Genomic DNA, 20,935 nt, shown 5'->3' on the forward strand with positions numbered 1-20,935 from the left:
TGCGCGTTATCATTTATAAATATATAGAGGAAATGATGAGAATATAGATTTCTATGTGAAAAATATAACTCAAATTTAAGGTTCAATAAACAAATTCAAGTGCATACCTAGGATACAAAATGAAAAGATAAAAACTATAAATGTGGATGAAAACGTTATAGAGTAATTACTAACTAAAATCTATCAAGATCGGATCCACCTATAAGTATGGTGTTAGAATATTTAACAAATAAGATGTAGCTCATAGTAGCAATTTTTGTAGAAATGTGGTCTCATTTTCTTCAATTGAAGAAAAAAAAGATGAATCATAGCGATTATATTTTCTAAAAATTTACCAACTACTATCATTTTGAAAATATTCTAAAGTAAATCCCCAATTTCTATATCTAAATTATCCAACTCTGCCATCATAAAAAATAATCTAAAGTAACACTAATAATATTTATTTAAATTACCCATGCATCTCATTATAAAACATAATTTAAAATACCATTATAAATTTCTATCTAAGTTACATACGCATACGCATGTTGTTATTAAAAATAACCAAAAGTAAATACCTAAATTTTAATCTAATTATCTTCACGTTCATCATACAGAAATATCCAAAAGTAAACTAATATATTATTATAAATTATGTATTTATGTTATTATTATTAATAAAATATACTTAGTTAAGGTATATATGTATGATGGGAGTCACCATATAGATCATTTATACATGTACGGGAGCAAGTGATGAAAAATATTAATTTTTATTCTAACATAATATATGGAGGTGCGATCCAAAGTGAAAAATGTATGAATGTGAATGAAAAGATGCATAGAGTAATTACTAATTAAAAATCAGTCACAACTGGATAAAGATAACGTACACATCTTTATGAGTATTGTGTTAGAATATTAAATAAATGAGAGAGTAGTAAGTAAGCAATTTTGATTATTAGCTTGGAGTTTATTTTAATAATTTTTAAATACAATAAATTTAAAAGGTAGTATATTATGAATTATTATCAGAATATTTGATCATACAAACATGTTTGCGGCTTTAGGTCTTTCGATTCAAGTATTTTGGCTGGATTTCATGCTCTAATATATATGACTATGCGCTGCATTATTTTTTAATGCTATTCACATTTGCCTCCATATTTGTACCTATAAAAATAATCCAAACAAATACGATATGATCATAGCAGCCCATGTTCGAATTACTATTTTTTGTCTTAAAGCAGGGAAGCCCAACATAGTAAGTCTCTTACTAGTCACTACCAAAACTCAAATGTAATCAAGTGGGCACAAACATACACCATGCAAATATCAGATAGCACACCTGAGTTAATCCTTTTACATGACGTGAGGATGGAAGTGTAATATAGGTGCTATGCATATGTGCATAATTCGACATGAGGATCTACGCTGTAAGAAGATCTTGTGTGTGGTGTGTTACAGATATTATTTGGAGAATAAAATCTCACTGATGCATGCATATCGTGGGGTGGTTCTTCGAAGTTTAGGTGGGATATCACAGATGGTAAAGAGAAGCTTGGATTGATGAAAAACATACTGCTGGAGTTTATTTAAGCTTTCATTCCTTAAACTGGTTATCTGAGTTGTCAAGCACGTTATGATTTACCATATCACAAAAGTACATTAAGAAAATATTCCATTCCAACAAAAGCAACATAGTCTCCATGCCTCAGTATCTTTTTTTCCCCTGAAAAGAACATTATAAAGGGCTAAAGGCAGTAGCTCTTCAGTTCTCCCAAGAGGCTAACAGAATATCTTTCAGTTAGTCCCTACATTTTGTTCTGTCACATAATTAAACTTTCTTTTCCAAAACTATGGTCCATTATTAGCTTTTACACCATTTCTGGTAAAGCTGGTGTTTCCATTTTCATCTTGTAGTGCACCTAACACCTAATCCTTAATGAATTCGTTATGCTTGAAATTCATGCTCGCAAGATAAGAAAAGGAAGTAAGTTTCTCAACTGGTGAGAAAGCGTATGAAATAACTAAATCATATTGCCTCTTAAACTACATACAGAAGAGATTCAAAGATGGGGCCAAAAGGTCAAGTTGATCCTAAAGATATCGATAACTCCAGAAAAGGTGTGTTCCAGTGAACCATATGCATCATAGGTTGACTTGCAGGCCTGTTGACTTATGTTAGTGCAGTGTTCCAAATCCAGATGCAGCGGGTGGAAACTGGGAAGGTTATTTACAGGTCCTTTTATTGGAACTTATTCTTCCACTAGAAAGTTGGCCACCTGCAACTGCAAGCATACCGGAGACAGGTGGCACTTGACAGCAACCCAATACTGGATTCTTGCTTTGACAAACTTTGCTGCTGATAAATTATTGACATTCTGCTATGGATTGGGGCGATATCATTCAGAATAGAATCTTTGATACTATGACTCTTTTCATTATGGCATCTCAAAATTCACATCAACCACTTGCAGGAGGACACCAAGTCTAGGTAGGGATCTTAATGTCAAACATATCTGCCTTGAGTTTGCAGCTCTTCTCTTTGGCAATTACATGGTTGATTGCAGCATTTATCCCATTTGAAAATGATTTCCTCTGAAGGAACAAACAAAAAGAGAAATGGAGTATATATGCAAATCTTATAGGATTTACTTGTTAAAACAGAATAAATCAAAAAGAGAAATTAGGTTTTTGTGCCATCTATCAAGCCGCAAGTCCATATAATATTTTCTTACTATGATGTGGAAAATATTCATTTCAGAGATTGTCTGCACAAGGAATCTCTTTGGTCTTACCATGAAATTTCTTATAATTAACACTTTTTGCAGAAGCACTCTATTTTCTCAATTTCAATTCTTTTAGTTTCCTATGTTTCCCTTGCATTGAGAATCAAACAACAATATCTTAGTTAGTAGTAAACAAACTAAGGCATCTTGATCGATTCTCATTTTATCATTACATAACGTAAATAGGAGGTTGAATTTTGTTTCAAAAACTAGTGTTCAAATGTAAAACACTGAACTCAAATAAGTAATATTGTCTCATATTTGCCTTCCTTTATCTGCAAATAGAGCCACAACTTCTAGCTTAGCAATTAGGGGATGATAGCATTCTAAGACAACATCAACAACTAAAGAATATAAGCCTGGCAATTAAATGGGCCAATGGTAGTCCTGGTGATGATACCCAATTTTCATTCCAATTGGAAGAATTTTTTGTCATTCTCCTCTAAGGGAAGAGTCAGGAAACTCTCTTGTAAGTGATCGGCCGTACATGGGTAATGGTCACATAAAAAATATGTAATTTTTATGATTTTCTCAAAGATCATCTAAAAGTCCAAACATTTCTGAAAAATGTAAAACGATTTTATGAACTTGTGTCTAGTTTAATTGACATACTGCAAACCTCATACATGCATATTTATCCATTCAGAACTGATTTGGCTAAGCTAGGATTTTCTTGAAAAGACTTCTTGACAGAGAATATATTCCATACAGAGGGAAAGGTCAGCGCTATGGGATGCAAATTGCAACTGGGTGCCCAGCTCTATCTGATCCGATCCCTCCTCTTGCCCACATTATAAATACTTGGTGCTGCCTTGCCTGAATGTCAAACTAAACAATCTATGGACCGCATGGGTAAACAAGTGATGATAAGGAGGGATGCCTTACATGGCGATGGAGAGCCTATCTCTCTTAGCCAAGAATGGCTTGCCTATCTCTACTATTTGGTTCATCAGGGAGTCCTCATGATGGATGAAATGTGGATGATGGCAGCCATTCTTGCTAAGTGAGTGATTCTCTTCCACCATGCTAGGCTAATCCTCTTTCTAATTCTCAATTCCCCTTTTTGCATGCCAAAATTAAGTTACGTATGCGATTTGATTGCAATTTTGGTAGCTCTTCGATTGGTAAAAGTTAGCGTCAGAATCATTCATGACCGATTAAGACTTGAGAAGCATGGCTTTGAAGAATAGAAGGTAAGAAAGACAACTAAAAGAGTGCGTTAACTGCCTAGTGAAATGGGTCGATCCCTTCTTTTCTTTTTATGTTTGAGAAGTGTTTAGTGATTGTTCTTTTCTTCTTCATCACCATTTGAAAATTGACTGCAAGATGCAGCATTTACTTAAAGATGGGCACGGCAGTCCTAGATCCTGAATCATCGCCGTAAGGCCCTTTCCCTTGTTCTCATGGTAGTTGCATCAAACCTTCTAGTTGAGAGATGATGAATCAGTCTGCAATCTGAAGACCGGGAAAAAGCAGAGCTGATAATGTCTGTAAGATCTTCCAAAAGTTGTTTGGTGATATATTCATCTTTCTGGTATGCTCAAGCATAAACTTCAATTACAGGTGTGACAAGAAGGCTTCCTCTCAAACATCCTTCAGTGTGGGACCTGATACTTGGTGCATGAAAAGATGCGAAAAAGAAGAAGCTAAGATCAGACATGGGAAATACGCACTATTCCCTCTCTGGCTTTGATGTATATTTGTGCAATTTGTTTAACCTTTCGGCCTGCAGTTTAAGTCTCAATATTTTTTGAATTTGTGTAATTTTCGGTAGCAGAACTTGCTTGCCCCCCTAGATTTTCTGATCAGATCATTTGTGAAAATGATAGTATAATCCAACGTGTTATATATGTATCAAAGGAAAGTATATATAAGCTTGGTGCCAACATCTAGCTCTGTTCCCTGGACTTGCCGTGGTTTCAGTTTGTACTAAAATTGATATACATCCCGCAAAAAAAATTGATATACAGGTTACAGTTCAGTTCATCTATAATCTTTTAGGTGCAGTGATTAAGAGTGTTTAAATGGTCGGATTAAAATCTGCTTTCAACCCATGTATTATTACACCTTTTTTTTTTATTGACGAGCCAGTTGCCACTCCCTCTTTATTTGAAAGGAAATTGTTCTGCAACAAATGGTCCCTTGATCCTTCCCAGTTTAAAACAAAATATGGAAGACATCCCATTTCGTACAGGCTGTCATTTCCGCTCGACACATTAGTATTACCAAAAAATAAATGGAAAGGAGAAGGAAAGAAAAGAAAGGAAAACATAAGAAAATCTACATAATTAATAAAAGGAAATAAAAGGGTGAATTAGAACTAGACTCAACTTGTCATGTTGTCGTAGAAGAACAGTAAAGGAATGCTAGTAGAACAAAAATAAAACAAAAGAAAAAAAAAGGAAACCAAAACACTGGACATGGTCCATACCTGGGCTGGGCCTCACCAGTTTTCCACCAGGCCGCACTGTCTGAAACTGAAAATCCCCCTCCTGTTTCTTTCTCCCGTTCAGTTCTGTGTCTCACTCTCGCCTCTCTTTCCCGGCTGCGACTACTGGGCGAGAGGCGCTGCCGGCCGCCGTTCGCCATGTCTCCCTCGGGCCCTTCACAGGCGAAGAACACCCACCAGGTATGCCCGCCCCCCTTCACTTCCCTCCTTGATGTCCGAAACCGAGCACCCCGGACCCTAGCATAAGCAATTTCTACCCGGATCTGACCCAATTACAAGTATACACGGTAGCGGATCTACGACCCGGGCTGCCCAGGCTGCAGCCCGGGTCCAAGGTCAAAAACAAATGGAAGTCTAGTAAAATTTAGATAAGTATCAAAGGGAAAAAAAACATGAGCTTCTAGTAAGCTGGGATTAGCCCCTGTCCTAGCCAATTCCTAAGTACGCCCCTCAGTATACATACATATGCGATACCTACTAATTTCGAGTTTGTGTCCGCCCCTGGTTACAGCAGCAGCGAACCGCGGCGATGGATGCTTGTGCTGGATGGTGAGTTCTTGATACGTGCCGGCAGTGATGGAGGGAGAACGGACCGAAGGTGATGAGCTGATTGACGATTATGTCGATTGCCTCATGTCTCTGGATACCAACGCTCGGCCCGGCCCGAGCGATGGCCTCATTCTCGGTGCCCCTGTTGTGGAAGGGGCGGTTGGAGGCGGAATGGAGCCGGATGCCATGAGAGATTTTGCTTCAGCTGAGGACCCCAAGGAGCCTGTGCTCGGGATGACATTCGAGTCTGATGAGGCTGCAAAGGCGTTCTACAATGAGTACGCAAGGCGGCTTGGTTTCCCCTTCCGTGTCGGCAGGTCTCGGCGCTCCAAGGGTACAGAGGAGGTAGTCGTCATGAAGAGGTTTGTTTGCTCCAGGGAAGGGATGTACAAGAAGAAACACAAGTCACCGGATGAGGCTACAAGGAAGCGTGAGAGGATGTCGATGCGGGAAGGTTGCAATGCTATGATGGAGGTGGTTAGGGAGTCGGATCATTGGGTTGTCTCCAAGCTTGAGAAGGCTCACAATCATGACCTGGGCACTTGTAGTACCAACGTTGGTTATCTTCGTGCTAGAGGTCTGCTTGGTAGCTCTGATAAGGTCACTATGGTGGGGCCTGACGAGATGGCATTTCTCAGGCAGAATGTTCTTGGGGAAGGAGGAGATGCTCAGGGCCTTATTGATTATCTCAAGAAGACACAAGCCAATGACCCCGCTTTCTCGCATGCCATACAGGTTGACAAGAATGGCTGCGTGGTGAATGTTTTCTGGGCTGATTCTAGGGCTAAAGCAGCTTATCGGCATTTTGGGGATGCTGTCACTTTCGACACTTCGTACAAGAAGAACAAGTATATGATGCCCTTTGTTACTTTCTCAGGAGTCAACCATCATCTGCAGCCTGTTATTTTTGGATGTGCATTGCTTATGGAGGAGACTGAGTTCTCGTTTGTTTGGCTATTTGAAACATGGCTAGCAGCAATGGGAGGGAAGGCGCCATGTTCATTAGTCACTGACCAAAACAGGGCCATGAAGGCTGCAATTGGGAAGGTTTTTCCAAATTCATATCACCGTTTCTGTAAGTGGAATATTTTGAGTAGGACCAAACAAAAGCTGACCCATGTATACACAGAGCATCCAACCCTAAGAGATGAGCTTGAAAGCTGTATTCTTGAGTCTGAAACTATTGCCACATTTGAAACAGCTTGGATGTCAATCATTGATAAATATGACTTGAGAAAGAATTCATGGCTTCAAGCAATCTACAACATCCGCCAAAAGTGGGTTCCTTTGTACTTGATGGATACATTCTTTGCAGAAGTTTCCCCAGCATGGAAATTGGAAACCATGAATGATTTCTACAAGAAATATTTTAATACAAAAACAACACTGGAAGTTTTTCTGAATCAGTTCAACTTGAGCATGGCAAGCCAATACGATGATGAAGCAAAAGCTGATATGGACACCTACGTAAATAAGGCAACTACAAAAACTGCATCCCTAATAGAAAAACAGGCGGCAAGCACTTATACCAAAGCAGTCTTCAGTAAATTTCAGGAGGAATTCACAGAGTCTCTGGGGTTTGTCATTCAGAAAATTGAAGATGGTTCTATAAGCAAATACAGCATCACAAAAGATGAAGATCCATCCGAAACATTCTATGTGACTTATAGTGCTTCGAATAAGATGGCAAACTGTAGTTGCAAATACTTTGAGTTCTCAGGTATTTTGTGCCGTCATATTCTTGGAGTATACATAATAGTCGATCCGCGTACACTACCTCCTGATTACTTTTTGAAAAGATGGACAAGGAAAGCCAGAGATGATAATGCTGTGTTAGAAGAAAACAACAATTATCATGATGAGGATCCTTCTCAGTCCATTACTAGCCGTTACAATGTCCTATGTGTTGATGCCATTAAATGTGCTGAGAAAGGAGCTGGATCAGAAGCAGTCTACAAAGCAGCAAAAGATATCTTACAGAAGGCGTATGAAGAGATTATTGCTTATGAAAGAAATCCTGGTCGGGGTTCCCAAAGGGACGACATAAACATCAATGAGGATGTCACAATAGATGACACGATGAATGATCAATCTATGCCAGATTCTGGACGGAAGGTACACTTAATATTATACTATAAATTAATCAGGAGAATTCTTCTAATCATTATTCAGTGCTATTGATGCAAGTTCAGTAGATGGTACTGATGATTACTGACTTAATTGCTGAAAATGGTCCTTTCTAATTGAAAAGCATGTAAACAGAAGTTGCATTGCATGTTGAACCTGCTGAGATGAGAAGAATGTCTCATTCAAACTTACTATATATTTTCATTTTGTTTCACTCCTAGTGCTAACTAAATGATAGACCTTTCTGATCTACATATATCAATTTTCTGTATTAAAAGCTACGCAAAGAATGATACATTTCTGTTTGCCTTTTCAGGTGACTAATCTACTAGGCCAGTTTCTTGATTCCTCTTGGTCTCCAGTCTGATATTTTTCTTGTCATATCTTTGGAGATGAAAAAAAATGCAATTTAGCAGCATTATTAGCTGTCATCATTGGCATGCAATTTTCTTTTTTGAATTGGCTAGTGGAAAACAGCATGTGGACTTTTCAACTTGATATGAATTTCCTTGAGAAGGTAAATGGAAATAATTATTAGGGTATTAGCACTGTACAATATTAATGTACCATGATACGTTTCCCCTGAGCAATGATAGTGTTCTGATTTTCAGAATGTCCTCCACTGGACTGTTGGGAAACAGGACAATTTTGTTTGAAGATGCCAGATGATTTCTGAACATGCTGAAGTCTTTGTTGCTTCAATAGAAGCTCTGTATGGTTCTGCCTGTATGTCTGAAGCTACTGAAGGTGAGTATGCAAACATCAAATTATTTGCTACTCAGGTTTTATTTCGTTAGTAAAATGTACATTTGTGGTGGTCCCTCAACTCCTATGGTTTTGTTTCCGTCTGGTCATCACTCATAAAGATATTCCTTACATTTGTACCTATTACATACTTAGGGATGATGCAGCGTTAGCTGTTAGCATTTTGGAGAATCTGGCAAAAGTTCCACACATTGACTTGATAATAATGTGCCTTTCATCCATGCACAAATCTGGTTAGTTGAACTTGTGCCCGTAAATTCCTTTCTTTCCCATCATGGTTGGCTAGCAATCTCTTAGACTCTACGGTTCAAAGACTGGTAAACCATAAGAGGAACGGGTAAATAAGTAAACTGGGGACTGGGAAATAATTTAATATGTTTGTGTTGTTTTTGTGGGGGATGATAAAAGCTCATGAAGATTATTTGTTCCTTAGTGTCCAATAGTTGCACAGCATATTTTGGTAAACTCTTCTAATCGATGCTTGCACAATTGTTTTTTCACCAGAACTGAGGAAGATATGGGATCAAGTACTCCTTGCTGGAAAAGCATCAGCTGATCAGGTGGAAGCTCTCAGGCAGCTGCGAAGCAAATATATTCAGGGAGGATGTCAGGATAACGCGTTCAGTTCAAGCTAATGAGACGATGTAAGGACGAAACGTTAGAAACCTTCTGTACCCTTCTCTGGGGTGTCTGTCAAATGTTAGCATGTGTGCCCACTTCCTGGTTGCACTGAATGGTTGAAGCATGTGTTTTGTGGAATCCTGCTACTGGGATGAAATGTTCATGTTGCTTCTGACATCTCACGTTCACGTACTATCTGATTATACTACGTACTCGCGTTGCTATAAATACTTTACTAATTATTAGCATCATCTATTGAAAAACGGGGCGAATTACGTTATCATTAGCTTGTTCCTTGTCAGTGACTCGCCGTTCTTGCATCTCTTCAAATTTTGGCATGCCATTTGATCTCGTTCGTGGACTTGATACTGTCATGGGTCTGCATGGTTGTGATGACGGGGGATGGAAAATTACTGTAACTGCTGCCCTTGTGGTACCCTCTGTTTACTTTCACGTCGCTAGGTAACGCACTGACGCCAACCGACCATGGAAATATCTGCAAGTTCAGTTTGCAGACGATCCGCTCCTCCGTCAGATGTTCCGGGCGTCGATCACTGTGTGACTGGGAGATGGCAACCTAGAGCTGTTCTGGAAAGATAGATGGAATGGAGATGCTTCCCCATGCGACATCGCACCTGATCTCTGTAGATTGGTAAGGCCGAGGATCGTCAAATCGCAAACGGTTGCTGAAGCTTTGATGGACAGACGTTGGGTGTCTGATGTTGTCGGACAGCCAACAGTAGAAGCTTTGTTTCAGTATATTCAGTTATGGCACTCGGTCGATTCAGTCGCCCTTCAGCTGGGGGTTGAGGACATTGTGTCCTGGAAATGGGAAGCAACAGGCACTTACTCGGCCAAATCAGCATATAGATTCCTATTCCTCGGAGCCACGACTTTCCCTGCAGCCAATGCGATCTGGAAGACTTGGGCACCATTGAAAATCAAGTTCTTCATGTGGCTAGCAATCAAAAAATAGGTTGTGGACTGCAGCAAGGAGGCACAAACGAGGTCTCCAAGATAATTCAAATTGTGCACTTTGTGACCAAGGAGCGGAGACCACTGATCACCTCTTCATGGATTGCTGCTACACCAAGGAGGTTTGGTATGCAGTCAGCAGACTACTCAACATCCAAACTCCTATTCCGACAGGGTCGCTGGTCGACTGGTGGATGCAGATGTGTCTGGGTTTTAACAGGCACAAACGAAAGGGCCTCGACTCCTCTTTCATGTTAATCTCTTGGACCATTTGGCGGGAATGGAATGACAGTCTTTGGACGATCGACAGCGCAGTCAGCTGCTCAGATCACCGCGGCCATCACCCAGTAAACACAGCTCTGGATAGAAGCCGGTGCTTCTCTGATGTCAGTTTTAGGATGGCCAGCTGCAGCTGAACGAGCTTCAGCACTTAGCACTTTAGCTCCCTGATGCTGCCTGTGCTCTTTTCTAAGTTGTTTTGGTTTCGCAATGTAATTTCACAACATGTAACACAACCGTGTGCGTGCGCTCGGGAAGGCCCGCATTGTAAGAACTATATTCATTTTTTTCTTAATGAAAAGATACGCATCTCTCCTACATATTCTCGAAAAAAAAATTGTCATGTGTCCTTTTGCACGGTGCCAATTTGGGATCATGGCTGATATATCCCAAAAAAATGTCAAAACCAGTGCAGAATTACATAACAAGGCTGGTTTTATGGGTGTTTTTGAGTGATCTGTCAGGCATGTTTTTTTTCGTGAATACGCAGGAGAGCTTCGTATCTTTGTATTAAGAAGATGTTGTAAAAAGGATTAGTACAATGCGGGCCGTCCGGGCGCACGCACACGGTTAACAGTTTATTGTCTATTACATGCGAGATTAACAACCGTTTTAGAATGAGACGAAGCTCAGTATGATACTATCCCGTTGCTTGAGCTTCTGTTGCTGCCGGCCAGCCGATGGTGGCCAAATGTTTGGCGCCCGCTGCTGACCAGAGAATGGTTTCATCGATGAGCTACTGTAACAGCTGCATCGGCTGCAAGGGGGTGGCTCCGCCAAACATCCTGTTGTTGCGCTCTCTCCAGATCATCCAGGATATAAGCATTATGCTGGAGTCAATACCTTTCTTCTGTGTAGCGTTCAAGCCATGTCTCATTTGGAGCCACCGTTCAGTTAAGCTCCCATCCGGCACCGGACCGGGAACGGTAGAGTGCAGGATGGACCTGATGAGGTGCCATAGCTGTTGAGTGTATGAGCATCAAGCGAACAGATGGTTGGAGTCTTCTAGTTCTTGATCACACAAGGCGCAGGCGGTGCTGTCCTGTAAGCCACGACGATAGCGTCTGGCTGCTGTCCACAAGCAATCTCTGCAGGCTAGCCACATGAAGAAGCGCACCTTCATCGGCGCCTAGGCTTTCCAGATCAATGAGCCTGCAGGAGATGTTTGTGATCCGATGAAGAACGTCCGGTACGCAGACCTTGCTGAATAAACCCCCGAAGGCTCCCATTTCCAAGTGATAACATCTTCAAAACCTGGCCTTAGCTGAACGCGCTGCAGTTGGTGCCAAAGAAGTACATACTGATGGATGGCCGGCACTGTTAGCCGTCCAACAACGTCGGAAATCCATTTCTTGTCTTGCAAAGCTTCAGACACTAGGCGCCTGTTTCTGACTCTGGACTTGACAGTGTTGCAAAGATTAGGAGCGATGGAGTATGGCGATGAATCACCATTCCACCTGTCAATCCAAAATAAAGCTAGGTTGCCGTCCCCCAGTTGTACTTGAATCGAGGCCTGAAACATTTTCTGAAGCACGTTGTCATTATCAAACTGCAGAGCGAGGTTTCTCCAAGGTCTGTCAGGGTCGGTTCTTTTTAACCACAACCACCTCAGTCTCAGGGCATAGGAAGCAATCCTAAGATCTGTTATACCAAGGCCTCCCAGTTCCTGTGGTCTGCATGATGCAGTCCAAGCGACGGGGCATTGCACCCACATGTCCAAACGGCACTGTCAGCCATGTTAACATCAACTTGCACCCACATGTCAGTTACACTTTATTCCTCCCCTAACCCCAACAGATCAGGGCAACAAAGCAACACGTGAATGGTATATGCACAATACAGAATACACAAGTAGAAGGATAATAAGTACACAACTTAATAACGATAATCAACCTGTATATTTGTCCAACATATGAAAGAAAAATAATGTCCTAGCTTTGTTGAGTAAAATGTGGTTCGCAAATATACCTTTGACATGTGACAACTTCATTTACATTTGTGTACTGAGTATCAAGTAGTACCAGCAACAGGAGCTAGCTTTTGTGAGGGCAAAGTGAACACCACATGGAGAACGAAAAAAAACATGCATTTAAGCAGCATGTATGTGGCATAAGTGGTAAGCAGTCCATGAAGGACCTTAAACATTTGTTGTGGCCGCTCACCCTTCACGAATCACGAAGGGGTGGTACTTAGGCTTAATCAGGTAATAAGCAACCTAAGCATGTGTTTGTTCTATCTATAGTGGTCTAAGGACATGGTTTGTGTGTTTTTGACAACTGGAGCTAACCAGTCTGTAGGGGAGGAGCAGATATTAGACTGCTATACGAAACGGACGACCTTCAATAGATTTTTTTGGATAAATGCAAAATGGCTCACTTACCCTATCACTCTCTCTTTCCATTATTGAGGTGTATTTTTGTAAGAAGAAATCTTCAAAAGTAGATTTGACATTTAATTTCTCTTTTGATACAACTTTGCATACGAAACACACATAATTTTCACTAGCCTTTGATCAAAAGTTGCAAAGGTGAAACCAAAGACTAATAATAATTTTGGTAAAGGGGCAGGATACTTCTCAAAGAGATTGTATTTGTTTTTATATGTTGTCATTGTTTAAGAAAGATTGTCTTCATGGGCACATATTAGAGGCAGGTAAGTTCTTGCTTTCTGTGTTACCTGCTTTGTCAAAGTGGCTCTGAAGAGGAAAACGTGGCATTGGTCTTGTTGATGCACTTTTTATATCTTTATTTACTAACCATGTTGCCAAACCATTTTTTAATAAAGTGGGAGTTGCTAGAGACTTGTTGTCCTGATGAATGTTTTCTAAAAATTTGCAATATATATTGTATCTATGTCGGAGCTTGATCCATTGCATCCTGCTGAGTATATCGTGATGCTTCACAGGATGGCATGGCAACATGGGGTTTGAAGTTTTGAACATCGCATGTAACTGGGGTCTGATGAATTCGATAAAAGAAAAGCCAAGAGTCAACCTTCTTCCTGGGGGTTGACGTGTATCATTGGCTCCAGGACTCTATCCAGAAAGCCAATATTACCTCACCCTGACAAAGATGTGCTGGGTGGCATCAAGCCACATTCTGTCCAACTTGGGACAAAAGCTCAGAGGCGTTTGGATACCAGGGGCTAAACTTTAGCCCTGTCACATCAGATGTTCGGATACTAATTAGGAGGACTAAACATAAGCTAATTACAAAATTAATTGCAGAATTCCTAAGCTAAATCGCGAGACGAATCTATTAAGCCTAATTAATCCATCATTAGTGAATGGTTATTGTAGCATCACATTGTCAAATCATGGACTAATTAGGCTTAATAGATTCGTCTCGTGATTTAGCCTAGAGGTTGTGTAATTAGTTTTGTAATTAGTCTAGGTTTAATACTCCTAATTAGTGTCAAACATTCGATGTGACGAGGCTAAAATTTAACCCCCTTCTCCCAGACACCCCCTCAATGACAAACTGAGTTCCGGTGCAGGCAAGGTAAGGACCTGTGATGAGTAGAAGCAGCTGCAAGGAAGTATGCCAGGTGCAGGCAAGGCAAGGACCTGTGATGATAATGTAGCAGCAGCTGCAAGGAAGTATGCCAGGACAAAACGCATCAATGTTATCGATAACTGAGACGTGGAGATTTCTAGTTCGGTCCTTGATAACTCCAAAGGGGCATCTAGTGTGGTTACAAGCAAACGATTGTATTTTGTGCTTCAGTGAAAATATTCCCTGTTGGACACCGCCGCGAATGTGACTGCAAAAAACATCACATAATTTATTCATGGCATCTGTGCATAACAAATTAGCTGGACAGGTTACAAATTTACATGCATTCCAGTTTTCTTGTTGGTTCTCTCTTTTAGCTGTGCGCTAGAAGCTAAAAATCCCATCTTTTTTTCACATGAAACACTACGACAGAATTCTTTATATTGCCCTGGGGGACTTTAAGCGTGAAATGGGCTTTGGCCTTCAAAGGCACCTCCTTTGTACTGCCGCCAGCATCTCCAACCTGCATGCCAGATTTTATATCAGTTGATTCCAGTATTTCAGTAGAAAGGCAAAACTGTCATTCGAATCATAATTGAGAAACTCTCTTGGCCAAGAAATGCTAGGAAAAGAAGAAAAGGTATTCGCACCTTGCAGACATGAAAAGAAAAGTTGTCGGTTAATTAAATGTGGACGAATGCCTTACCCAAAGTGATGCCCATCCAAGCCTGTTGTCTGACTCATAACCAGCTTTCCACTTGAGATGCTTATTTTCCTTGTGCTTGTAGATGGCACCCCAGTAATTTGTGTCGAAATTGTACCAATAGCTGGCAACAAGAAGAAGTTCCATAAGTTCAATGGGGTCACTTGACTTATAAACAGCATCCTTCAAGCTCCACATGCATTCTAATGTCCAGGCCCAAATATTGTGCAACTTTCACGTGCATCTGAGACATAATTATATGGTGCTTCTATCATTTGTCAACCTCACCCCTACTTTTAGATATGTTTATGCAACCATATAACTGTTTGAAGTTCAAGACATTGTGCGCCAAATTCATGTCATTGTAGTTACCTCAGCTTGTCCGATGGCGTTAATTGGCGCTTGAATGCGAATGCTAGTGAATTGGATGGTAGCGAGATGCTGGGGATAAATGATATCTCATCATCCTAAAAAATATGATCAATGAACCACTGTCAGTTGCATATAGTAAATATAAATGAAAGAAAACCAGCTGAGACAAGCCTTACCTTGTAGCGGTATTTAATGTTCATTGCATTATCGTTGTACGCAGTTGTGCAAACTCCTTTCAAAACACGTGACTTCACTAGGCCGTTTACTGACAAAATTCTGTTACCCTCATCCAATATCTTCTCTTTTATTGAAACTTCACCATTTGGAAAGAAGAAAGTTGCTCTTGGCTACAAGAAAGAAATGCATATTTATTTTCTTTTAGTGTGATCAACCCATGCATTTTACCAATGAACTTAGGCTTAGCAAGGTTATAGTATGTGTATGACCATTAATTGCACAAATTCATAGATGTTTAAATAATTTCAAAAGCATAATTTCGCCATTTATAGGCCATCTTCAGGATTACAACTGTATAGCTTTCTTTTATTTCTGCTGATACATTCATTAATGGAGAAAATTTCATAGTTATTTACATAATTTTCAAAAGAATAACGCCATCATTTATAGGCTAACTTCAAGATTAACATTTGTATATTTCTTTTATTCCTCCAATTTGTGAAACACTGACCGGTCCATTAGGAGGAACCAGAGATGATAATTCAATCTTGCATGGTGAATCTCCCAAATTTGCAGTAACTGACACTTCTCCTTGTTGCTCCTGAGAGAACAAAATGCAGTAATCAATAGGGTAACCCTAATCAATACTATGCAGTAATGTAAATGTAATACAGTTTCTAACCTTTGGACAAAACAAAAAGAAAGATACAACAATGCAAATGCTTGTGTCATGCTGACTAAGATGTGCAATTTCATTTTTGCGTGAGAACACAATGAATAACATATAAGATTCAGCAGCATATTTGCCATTTCTAGTGGTAATATTTAGTCTTATAGACTTAGCTAGCAGATTGACATAGAAAACAAAACAAAGTATAGACTGCATCCTGTAATCATTGCATGATGGTATTTACTAATATTGGTCTATGTGTAAGCTCAGAAAGCCAACCTTGAATGAGTAGCATCTAAGCAAAGTGGAGAAAACACGGAAAAGTTTTTCTGGCAGATTCAAAAGTGTCCTTATCATCAGTAAAATTCATCAGCTGATGATTTATGAAAGAAGATCAAATTAAGCACCAACGCATGCTCCTCTCGTTGATCATTATTAAATGATTGTTAAGCGATTAATCACTCAAAGGCAAATACTCAACTTGTGCGAAACATAGGCAAGGCCTGATGGTGACAACAGGAAGGGAAGAGAGGCAAGGGAAGGAGATATGATTTTTTTTTAGGCCATGAAAGGAGAGATAATTGCTGGGATGGTCTAAAACACATACAATACTATAGAGTGGTTACTCCAAAAAATCCTGGAAACCAATTCTTGTTTCATTTAGAACAACTAGATAGGAAAGACAAAACATTCCACTGCTCCAGACCATGAGGTCCAACTGCATTGATGTACTATTAGTAACATGTCCCACGACTGGACATGGATGATAAAACTTCAGTAATTGGTGTGCTTTTCAAATAACCACTTTGAATAAATTATTTGTAGATATACTGATTATTAGCAATTATTCTTCAGCATTATAGGAGAACAAAAAAGAATAACTTTGCAAGTTGTAATCTGAACAAAAGCATATTGCATATCAAGACAAATGAACAGTGCATCCATCGAAGAAGTTAAAATGGAACTCTTTAAATACAAATTAGATGCTCGAGTTTTTTTTTTTTTGCATTGGTATGACACAAACTGTCAAGTCATTCTTCATTTCAGAGCACATCCAAGAGCATCCAAATAGAAAAGAGAAAAAAACAGTTTTTGGTATAAGAAAATCACAATCATTCTAATGCATGTAGTAGTCCTTTCAAAAAGAATGAGGTGATTCCCAATTGCCTCAACCTCAGTAAAAAAACAATCTTTCAACTGAATATTTTAAAGATGTAGCAATTACAACATGAGCTTAATTTTTTTCGAGGATTAACATGAGCTTCATGATAACCAACCGCTCAATAACAACCAAAATATCATCTCTTCACAACTCACAAATAGGCATGATTTGAAGTTTCACTTTATCAAAGTTAACTCCACGGTGCAAGTCAAATAAATAATTAATGTATGTTAGTTCAGATGAAAAGCCTTCTTTCAATATGAATTCTTTACCATAGTTTAACTTTAGTTTTGATAAGGATACACGAGGAAGAAAAGCACTTGAAACCAAGTGAAGACAAAATTCGCAAGACATAGAATGCATGGATAAACTCAAAGAGAATACTCCCCAAAAGTTCATCACAGGAAACATGACGCAGTTATCAAAACATCTCAATTGAACAGAACAAACCTTGCTACTGTGGTACTTGAACTGAAAGCACCTATCCAAGTGAATGCAAGAAACAATAGATTTGTCATATTCATAGTTGCAAGACACAGATAAACAGTGTGCTGAACAGCCGACATGAATATATGATTGTTCTCCACTCTGGCAATTCTGAAACACAAGCCAGTTTCAGAGTCACACAGTACTGCTATAGAGCTATATACAAACAACATGCATCGCTTCTGACTTAAGAGTTCCAATCATGAAAAACAACAATTTTGAGCAGAAGATAGACATAATACATGGAAAACAACTTCTTCCGCCACAGATCTAAGATGTCTCTATATTCAGGAAAAATTACAGAAAGGATAGAATACAGGCTACCAAATGCTTCATCCACATGACTATGCACTTAAAACAGACAACAGGCATTTGATGGTGCTAAGCTGCACTAAGACATGTTAGGTATATGCACATCCTTAACAAAATCACATATTCAAATTAATCAAAGATCATACTTGTTAGAATAGCAAAGTATCTGACATTGACTACAATATTCTAACACTAGTTCCTCAAGGTAACAAAACAGGATGCAGTTCTAAGATTTTGGAACCAGTCCTAGCAAAACTCCATGTTTGCATGAATCAAAGATCTTACATTATGTGAGATATTATGTAGTGACTGGTTCTTGTCCCTACCATGTGCTTATTTGTTCCTATATGCCTGGATCAGTTCTTTAAAGAATAACTCAACTTGTTTAGCATTGCATGATTATTTGAAAAACACAAAACTTTGATCATTATACTAAAGCTTACACAAACTATTTCCACTACATGTCCTACTTAAGAGCAGGAGCTCTCCAATCCATTCAACCTAGTTTGAGTAGGACATGCTCATTGATATGTACAAGCTTAACTATTTCAACATAAGCTAGTACACTTTCAATGACAGACACTGATATTCTCAACTGAACATATGATCCAACAGCAACTTTGTTTACAGTGCCCTATCCTACATGATATGGGGTCATCAAGAAAACAGTTGTCAACATACAATTCGTGCAGCCATGCCACAAGTTAAGACAACCCTGGGTGACAGACACACCACAAAAGCAAGGTCCAACCTACATGCATTAGAACTGAACCCTACCTACTTCTAGAGGAAGACATGCTGTGTCATCTCACAAAGCAGACCCATCCAGCAAAGAATGAAAGCAGACCTGGGATGCCCTTTTGTTCTTCCTTCCCCAAACAAAGCAAGAATGTCTAGTCTTAGCATTTTCTGGTATTCCCAGTCCCAGAGTAATCCCCCACACTTTAAAGTGCACATTTTGTACAAGCAAAACTCTTACTAGCACCTAACTCTAGTATCCCATTTCAGTCATAGCTGACAAAGTGAACTGTCCACAGTGAGTATTTCGGTTACATTTCATTTCCAGAAACATTTGGGTTCCGTTTACATATTTCAGAATTACAAAATCCTATCAGTTCCCTTTCACTTCCAAATGCTGGAAAGCTAATAGTAGTAAAATTAATTTTATCACCTATCGTATCATTCGCAATTAATCACGACAGAGCTAGGATCAGAGGCAGCAACAAAATTCGGGTGGAAAAGGCGCGCAATCAATCAGAGGCCGCACCTTCGTGTTGTGCGAAGCGCGCAGGCGCAGAGAGCCGGCGAGGTCGGCGGCGCCCCGCAGCACGGCGCCGCGGGACGCGGGGTCGACGACGACGGAGAAGTTCCGCGCCAGGAGGGCCACATCGGGCGGGCCCCAGGCGATCCCTCCTCCCCCTGCACCGTGGCTGACGCGGAGGCGGAGCTTGGCGAGGCCGTCGAGGACGCGGCAGGAGAAGCGGTGCGAGAAGAGCCGCCGCTCGCTGTCGAACTCCGAGGTCACCCGGACGGGCGGACGCCGGCGCAGAAGTGGGGGCTTCGGCTCCGGCGCCGGCGGGGGCGAGGCCGGGTCCGGGGTCGCGGGGACGGGCGGGGCGGCGCCGTCTCCGTCCATCGGAGGGGGAGGGAGGAGTGCGGGCGCCGCCATGCGATGCGCCGAGGTGGGTAAGAGAGATGGGGTGGCGAGAAGGAGTGAAGGGGACACGTGGTGTCCGTTGCATGAGGATGCGATAGAATGAAGAGGAAGGAGTGGAGGAGGAAGCATCGAAGGATGCGATAGAATTTTGTAGACCCCTTTTCTTTTCGAAATTGCAATTCTCTTCAATAAACTTTTAAAGTGCATTTGATTTCTCCAGAAACTATCGGCTCATATCACTTGAAAATATTTAATTAGTTTGACACAAAATTGTTCCCTTTTATTTTTCAAACTCTTTTAAAATCAAAAATTCTTATATACTCTTCCCATTCTATATCACTGGTAACTTGTATTGTTCTTCGCCAGAACATCATAACCGTAGTCATTTGCATGTTGAATCTATATCATTCAACCAAATAATATGCATAAGCTTAATAATTACTAAATTGTTTAAATGACATTTTGACTTGATCCTAGTCCGAATCAAACATCTAGGTTTCTATACACTCAAACCAAGTTTTTTTCATATTGATGACAAGATTGTAGTGTTCCTTTGGTTTCAGGGGATCTAGGCACAAAGATAATGTCATATTTTATGGTGGTATTTGCAGTAGTTGGCATAGGATGAGGCATGTATAAAAGAAATGAGGGTGCTTTTAGCTATTATATTAAGATAACATTAGGATGTGGTTACCAAAGAGGGTCACTTTGCCAAGTGTGTAAAGACCCATATGTCAATCCAATCTAGTCAAAATTTGAAGTTATGTTGGTGGAATGACCCATTGACAAAATAAGTCACATAATAGATTGGTGGTCAATGCAAAATGACGAAAAAACCACTAAGACGACACCCAACTAGACGCTCTAGCCGCTACACAAGACTGGATGAGAACTTTTGACTGAATGAGGACTTTAGAGGGTAGATGATTGTTTGAAAGACAAGACCATAAGAGGGAAATACGAAGTGGCTGATGATTGTAAAGATAGGGGTGAAGCTTCAGGAAGACCCTACCAAAAATAGGTATAGGACTTCAATCTAGAGTGTGTTTGCATCCTGGTCACGCCGCATGTGCGGCGCGCCACAAGTTAGACGTTGGATTTGGGCGCCACAGTTTTTGGCGAGAAACAACTAAGAAAAGCTGTCGTCACCACATCCTCATCAGAAACCAAGCACCGTCTACAAGTTTTGCGGAGCCGCCGCATGTTAGGCTTGGCTGGACGTGGCGGTGAACCAAACACCTCTAGTCATATAGTCCTATTACGCTATTCCTACACATCCTCTTGGTCAAAAGATGAGGAAGGATGCCCGAAGGTATATTCCCTTGGTATATCCTCTATATATTTGTTTATTTGAATATTTCTG

At 40.2% G+C, this 20,935-nt stretch overlaps 2 protein-coding genes and 1 long non-coding RNA gene across 7 annotated transcripts; 2 read left to right on the top strand and 1 right to left on the bottom strand.

The window, feature by feature from the left end:
* The first annotated feature begins 3,428 nt into the window (after positions 1–3,428).
* On the top strand, positions 3,429–4,681 carry LOC140222337 (uncharacterized). Its single transcript, XR_011897724.1, has 2 exons — positions 3,429–4,260; positions 4,338–4,681. It is a non-coding gene; the product is annotated as an uncharacterized lncRNA (long non-coding RNA).
* Positions 4,682–5,246: 565 nt separating this feature from the next.
* Positions 5,247–9,462, top strand: LOC117850756 (protein FAR1-RELATED SEQUENCE 5). Of its 4 annotated transcripts, none has more exons than XM_034732615.2 (6): positions 5,247–5,403; positions 5,735–7,887; positions 8,216–8,416; positions 8,511–8,646; positions 8,800–8,897; positions 9,169–9,462. In XM_034732615.2, the coding sequence occupies exons 2-3, from the start codon at positions 5,800–5,802 to the stop codon at positions 8,264–8,266; spliced, it is 2,139 nt and encodes a 712-aa protein (XP_034588506.1). In that variant the 5' UTR covers positions 5,247–5,403; positions 5,735–5,799; the 3' UTR covers positions 8,267–8,416; positions 8,511–8,646; positions 8,800–8,897; positions 9,169–9,462. The 4 variants fall into 4 exon arrangements, with proteins under 4 accessions (XP_034588506.1, XP_034588509.1, XP_034588508.1 ...); XM_034732616.2 differs by having other exon boundaries at positions 5,260–5,403; positions 5,738–7,887; XM_034732618.2 differs by lacking the exon at positions 8,216–8,416.
* Positions 9,463–14,298: 4,836 nt separating this feature from the next.
* Positions 14,299–19,670, bottom strand: LOC117850760 (outer envelope pore protein 37, chloroplastic). Of its 2 annotated transcripts, XM_034732624.2 has the most exons (7): positions 19,183–19,670; positions 17,568–17,714; positions 15,797–15,886; positions 15,285–15,455; positions 15,109–15,203; positions 14,740–14,860; positions 14,299–14,556 (listed from the first exon to the last, which is right to left on the bottom strand). In XM_034732624.2, exons 1-7 carry the CDS (start codon positions 19,582–19,584, stop codon positions 14,425–14,427), a joined length of 1,158 nt encoding a protein of 385 aa, XP_034588515.1. In that variant the 5' UTR covers positions 19,585–19,670; the 3' UTR covers positions 14,299–14,424. The 2 variants fall into 2 exon arrangements, with proteins under 2 accessions (XP_034588515.1, XP_034588513.1); XM_034732622.2 differs by lacking the exon at positions 17,568–17,714 and having other exon boundaries at positions 19,183–19,667.
* Positions 19,671–20,935: the final 1,265 nt, after the last annotated feature.

This window comes from Setaria viridis, chromosome 3, assembly GCF_005286985.2.
Source record: "Setaria viridis chromosome 3, Setaria_viridis_v4.0, whole genome shotgun sequence".
NCBI classification, from domain to species: domain Eukaryota; kingdom Viridiplantae; phylum Streptophyta; class Magnoliopsida; order Poales; family Poaceae; genus Setaria; species Setaria viridis.